The sequence below is a fragment of the Asparagus officinalis genome, chromosome 7, assembly GCF_001876935.1.
Source record: "Asparagus officinalis chromosome 7, Aspof.V1, whole genome shotgun sequence".
Lineage (NCBI taxonomy): Eukaryota > Viridiplantae > Streptophyta > Magnoliopsida > Asparagales > Asparagaceae > Asparagus > Asparagus officinalis.
The window spans coordinates 4,949,080-4,955,079 of NC_033800.1; the positions used below are offsets into that span (position 1 = coordinate 4,949,080).

Sequence of the window (6,000 nt, forward strand, 5' to 3'; positions counted from 1 at the left end):
TTATGGAAAATGAAAATTAAAAGAGATAGGACAAACCAGTATCGAGATCCCCTCTGCCGGTATCTGCGTCCGCATACTCGTCCTCGGAGGTCTCGTCATCATCACCCGTAGGGAGAAGTTCTTCTTCGTCTGAGACAAGAGATTTGGCATGCCCTTTTCTCCGCTTCTGAGCAAGCTCAGCTCTGCGACCAGCCATCATAGCAGCCCGGACCGCGTACTCGGACTGCAACTCTGAGAGGCTCCTCACGCTGATGGACTCATATGCAGAAAGGAACCACTTGCAGCTGAGGAAAGTGATCAATGGCTTACGCCGGTACGAAGGAAGAGCAAAACGGGCTCCAGTACAGCCCACCATCGTCCATAGCCACGCTCGAACGCCATCAATCAATCCTCCCTCAACCCGCAGGCTGCGGCTCGGATTCCCGACATACAGTTGGTCATAGCCGAATTGTCGAGCAAAGCGGCAAGGGAGATAAGGCTCTATGTGGCACTGGTTCTTCACCCGAAGGACGAGATAGCCTACACGGATGTTCACTAACCACCGGAAGCAACCAGCGTCAAGAACGGTCCGGTCACTTCTAGGTTTCTCCTCATCAACCAGCACGTCGCCATAGCGACCTGAAAAGTGAGGGAAACACTTAAAGAACTCCCAACTCTTGCGGACCCGGAGCTCTCGCTGAACATCACTAAATTTGCTCCCAAACCATCTGCTCTGCTCCAACAATTGCATGAAGGGGACAGGGATGTCAACAACGCTGGGGGCCGACATCAAGTCGGGACGGTGAAGAACGAGCCACGCCATCAAATATGCGTAAGGGAGCTCAACCTTTGGGCAAACCAGCTCAGCTGATGGTTCAGAACCCATATGTGTAAAACTGCTAACCAGACCCCTGAGCCCGCAATGGATACTAGCAACCATTGCTGGGAGCAGGGAAAGCTCTCTCCCATAAGCCAGCTGAACTGCAGGGAAGAGCACCTCGATGGGTAGAGCGTCAGAAGGTTGGTGCGGGACGACACACTTCTTCAACCAAAGGGCAAGGTAGCCTGCTAATAGCGCCCGGGACCCTATAGACCTCTGTGCGCGGCGGAGAAAAGAGCGAAACTTTGTCCCCGCGGGAAAAGCCCCCTCAGCACTGCCGATAGTGTAGGAACGAACCTCAGCCTTTTCCAACAACTCATTAACGGCCGAAGGAGTCATCACGTCTAATTCATGAATGGGCGCACTAGAATCACCATCCAAGTTCTGAAACAAGTAGCTGGCAAACTGCTTCAAGCTGATCTGCCTCTTCCTTCTCGCTTGGGGAGAAGTTTGGATCAAGGAAGTGTAGTAGTGGCAAGTAAGATCCCAGAGTGTGTCATACATGTCCGGAGTATCTTTCTTCATACACTCCAGCTGCTGGTTCGTAGGGAAGTACTCCTGATACGGACAGTCCCCCATCGGAAGACCCGAAACATAATGCATCTCGTGCAAGGCCAACCCTAGCTCACCTCCGCTGGTCAGGAAGGTGTTGCTATCGGGCACATAAGTCTCCAGCAAAGCCAAGAAATGGCGACAGCTGACTGGGATGCCGTACATAGTAGCTCGTATGGGTGCATACAACCCACTGCTCTTCAGATCCCTCTCCCAGCGCGCCAAGACGAAACCAGTCATGCGCGCCCACCACCCTTTGGCTAGGGAGGAAGCCCAGCCATAACATCTGTACTCCGATGGGGGTAACTGTCTCCCAAGAAGAGCCAGACGGTTGCTCACAGTCGGAGCAGCAGCTGACACCTCGCCTGGGGGTGCAGTATCAAGACCCATGATCCCGGGTCGTAGACCACGCACGTCATGATACCCCTCAGAGCCAGGAGTCTTATGGTTAGTAGCATATCCGCATTGAACCCGATCAGCATCTTCAGTAAGATGCCAAGACATCTGCCGGTCCACGGCTTGCCCCTTCAAATGACTGAAAGAATAGTGGCGTGGAATCGAAGGGATGTACAAACAGGCTCCACCGTCAAGAGTTAACCAATGCTCCTCACAAAGAGTCAGCGTGGCAGGATCCCTGACATGATCTCCAAATAGAAAACCCGGCTTCTTTAGAACCTGAGTGGAAGTAGAATCAGGGGTGAAGGAGGCATCTGTGATAAGTTGGCGCAAGCAATGGCGCCCTCCTTCCTGTATCGAACGGCAAGAGTCATTTGGACGATCCCCGTCGAACCGAGGAAGTGGGCCAACAGCCTGCCTAAGAGTAGCGGAAGAGAAAACCTCCCGACTACATCCGGTGTTGGCGTGAGGAGGAAGGCTACCCGCGGGAAATTCCACTGCAATAAAGCACAAGGGCGGAATCAGAAAATCCATCTCGTAAGAAGAATGATAGACTCATCCACGGAATAATTGGAGAGACGATTTTGAGTGACCTACACCAGAAGGACGGCATGCGTCATCACGTGAATAACGTGGTAACGTACACCGACCTATAAGGTGTAGGACAACACAAAATCGCCCCAATATATCCGAAGACTTGAATTGGCTAAGCAAAACAAGTCTGAAACCTTACCCTCCGCGAGAGAGGTATCGGTTCTTCCTTCATGACCCGCAAAGAGGTCAATCAGGGATGTAAGACAAAATCTCTGCATAAATTCTCACCCCCGAAAAATGAAGCCGCGGGAGAGGATGTCGTGGGGACCTCCTCCTCACTATGCTGTGAACGAGAACGGCTCCTCCGGGGACGAGATCGACGCGGAGACATTGCAAATCTGCAACGAAAAGCAGCAAGTCAGGTACAATCTAAAACATGAATATACGAAATTTAAAAGGGAAATTAAGAACTTTAATTAAAATCCTATACACAAATAGGATTTCATAATTGAAGTCTAATTAAACCTACTAATTTCGTACACGATGATTGTCATCTGTCACGGTGAATTTTGGTGAAATACCCAAAATACCCTTAGTGTTCAAGGCCAAAATCTAGGTCAAGGACACGCGTGACCCGGGTCATGATCGTCACATTCGATCATATAACACCCCGGTACCCCACAATTTTGGTTAAAATTTGCAAATGAGCCCTTTTGCAGAATTCAGCCAATTTTGCATAAAAGCCCCTCTACAAAATCTTGGTTTGGGCTCCACATGCCTTATCAAAATTTTGATCATGAGTTCGTGGTCAAAACTCATTGGATTTCAGCCATAAGTTCACTGCCTTTTGCAAATAAGTCCCTCTAAGACATTTATGGGCTGTTTTGCAAATAAACCCCTCCAACAACTTTTGGTCCTCTTGCCTAAAATACCCCTCAAGCTTGTGGCCAAATGAACATGTAATTTAGGTCCTAAACTTCAGTCCTCTATTACATGAACACCACCCCAATTCTTCGGCCACTTTTGCAAATAAGCCCCCAAAACTTTTCGGCCCCACATTTGCACATAAAACCCTCAATAAGGTATGGTCTTTTTGCAAATAAACCCCCACGAATTTTGCAAATAAACCCCCCAAAGTTTCGGCCATTACCTCTTTTTGCACAAAACCCCCCGAAATAATAGTGCATACATGCCCCCTAGTCTACCACAAGAATAAAAATGCAACCTTTACCACAAAATAAGAGGATGGTGAAGAGGAGCTTACCCAAATCAAGAGGCTTGAAATCCCCAATCCAAGAGTCAAGATCCGAGCTTGAAGGTGGAGGGAGAAACCCTAGTGAAAAGTGAAAATTTTCGGCCAAGAAGGAGCATACAAAAAACCGAATTTCTTTGGGGTATGGAGCTCTTGAAAGAAAAACAATGGAGGAGGTTTGGAGGAAGAAGATGAATTCTCTTTTGAAAAGAGGGGGGAAAACAAAAGGGGAAACAAATTCAAACAAGAAAGAAAACAAAGAGGGGGGAAACAAAATGAAGAAAAAGACAAAAAGGGGGGGGACCATGAAAAAGGCAAGACACCCCCATGGGGTGTCTCGGCAAAACCGAGACACCCCAAGGGTGTCTCGGCAAAGCCGAGACACCCCAGGGTGTCCCGGTTTTGTCGGGACACCCCCGGGGCGTCTCGAATCTGTTTTGACCCCCCAAACTTTTTTGGACCCCCCAAATTGTTTTCTGAACCCCAAAACACTCTGATTCTTCACCAATGGTTGAATATTGAGGGACTCCAAAAGTCAACCATTGACAAATCAAAACCCTAGGATGGACGCCGGTCAACGCGTAACCCTAGGTCAACGCCAGTCAACGGGTTGCAACAAAAGTCAACGTTCGAGGATGAAAATCCACACCAATCAACGTTTGACGATCCAAAACCCTAGGGTGGACGCCATTCAACGCGTAACCCTAGGTCAACCCCAGTCAACGGGTTGCACCAAAAGTCAACCTTTGACGAATCCAAAACCCTAGGGTGGACGCCGGTCAAAGCGTTGCGACAGAAGTCAACGTTTGACAATTCAAAACCCTAAGGGTCAATGCCGGTCAACGCATAACCCTAGGTCAACGCCGGTCAATGCGTTGCGACCAAAAGTCATCACACGGTGATCCAAAACCCTAAGCCAGCATAATGTGGCGGAGGTAGTTCAAAGTCACGTTGCGACAAAAGTCAACCGTTGACAAATCAAAACCCTAGGGTGGACGCCGGTCAACGCGTAACCCTAGGTCAACACCAATCAACGTTTGACGATCCAAAACCCTAAGGGTCAACGCCGATCAACGTGTAACCCTAGGTCAACGCAGTCAACGCGTTGAAACCCTGAGGGTCAACGCCGGTCAACGCGTAACCCTAGGTCAACGCCAGTCAACGCGTTGCGACAAAAGTCAACCGTTGACGAATCAAAACCCTAGGGTGGACGTTGGTCAACGCGTAACCCTAGGTCAACGCCAGTCAACGCGTTGCGACAAAAGTCAACGTTCGAGGATGAAAATCCACACCAATCAACGTTTGACGATTCAAAACCCTAGAGTCAACGCCAGTCAACGCGTAACCCTAGGTCAACGCCAATCAACGCGTTGCGACAAAAGTCAACCGTTGAGGATGAAAATCCACACCAATCAACGTTCGACGATTCAAAACCCTAAGGGTCAACGCCGGTCAACGCGTAACCCTAGGTCAACCCCAGTCAACGGGTTGCAACAAAAGTCAACGTTTGAGGATGAAAATCCACACCAATCAACGTTTGACGATTCAAAACCCTAGAGTCAACGCCAGTCAACGCGTAACCCTAGGTCAACGCAGTCAACGCGTTGCGACAAAAGTCAACCGTTGACAAATCAAAACCCTAGGGTGGACGCCGGTCAACGCGTAACCCTAGGTCAACACCAATCAACGTTTGACGATTCAAAACCCTAGAGTCAACGCCAGTCAACGCGTAACCCTAGGTCAACGCCAGTCAACGCGTTGCGACAAAAGTCAACCGTTGACGAATCAAAACCCTAGGGTGGACGCTGGTCAACGCGTAACCCTAGGTCAACGCCAGTCAACGCGTTGCAACAAAAGTCAACGTTTGAGGATGAAAATCCACACCAATCAACGTTTGACGATTCAAAACCCTAGAGTCAACGCCAGTCAACGCGTAACCCTAGGTCAACGCAGTCAACGCGTTGCGAAAAAAGTCAACCTTTGACAAATAAAAACCCTAGGGTGGACGCCGGTCAACGCGTAACCCTAGGTCAACGCCAGTCAACGCGTTGCGACAAAAGTCAACCGTTGACGAATCAAAACCCTAGGGTGGACGCTGGTCAACGCGTAACCCTAGGTCAACGCCAGTCAACGCGTTGCGACAAAAGTCAACCGTTGACAAATCAAAACCCTAGGGTGGACGCCGGTCAACGCGTAACCCTAGGTCAACACCAATCAGCGTTTGACGATCCAAAACCCTAAGGGTCAACGCCGATCAACGCGTAACCCTAGGTCAACGTCAGTCAACGCGTTGCGACAAAAGTCAACGTACGACTATCCAAAACCCTAGAGTCAACGACAGTCAACGCGTAACCCTAGGTCAACGCAGTCAACGCGTTGCGACAAAAGTCAACGTACGACGAATCAA

General features: G+C 49.6%; 1 protein-coding gene across 1 annotated transcript in view; it reads right to left on the reverse strand.

Moving 5' to 3' along the window:
* The window catches only part of LOC109846603, a 17,638-nt gene continuing 13,261 nt past the window's right edge, over positions 1,624 to 6,000 (reverse strand). Inside the window, exons 2-4 of the mRNA XM_020415850.1 lie at positions 3,606 to 3,791; positions 2,630 to 2,739; positions 1,624 to 2,304 (exon numbers count right to left, since the gene is read on the reverse strand). Coding sequence (XP_020271439.1) covers positions 2,080 to 2,304; positions 2,630 to 2,739; positions 3,606 to 3,791 — 521 coding nt within the window. The 3' untranslated portion in view covers positions 1,624 to 2,079. The remainder of the gene's footprint in view (positions 2,305 to 2,629; positions 2,740 to 3,605; positions 3,792 to 6,000) is intronic.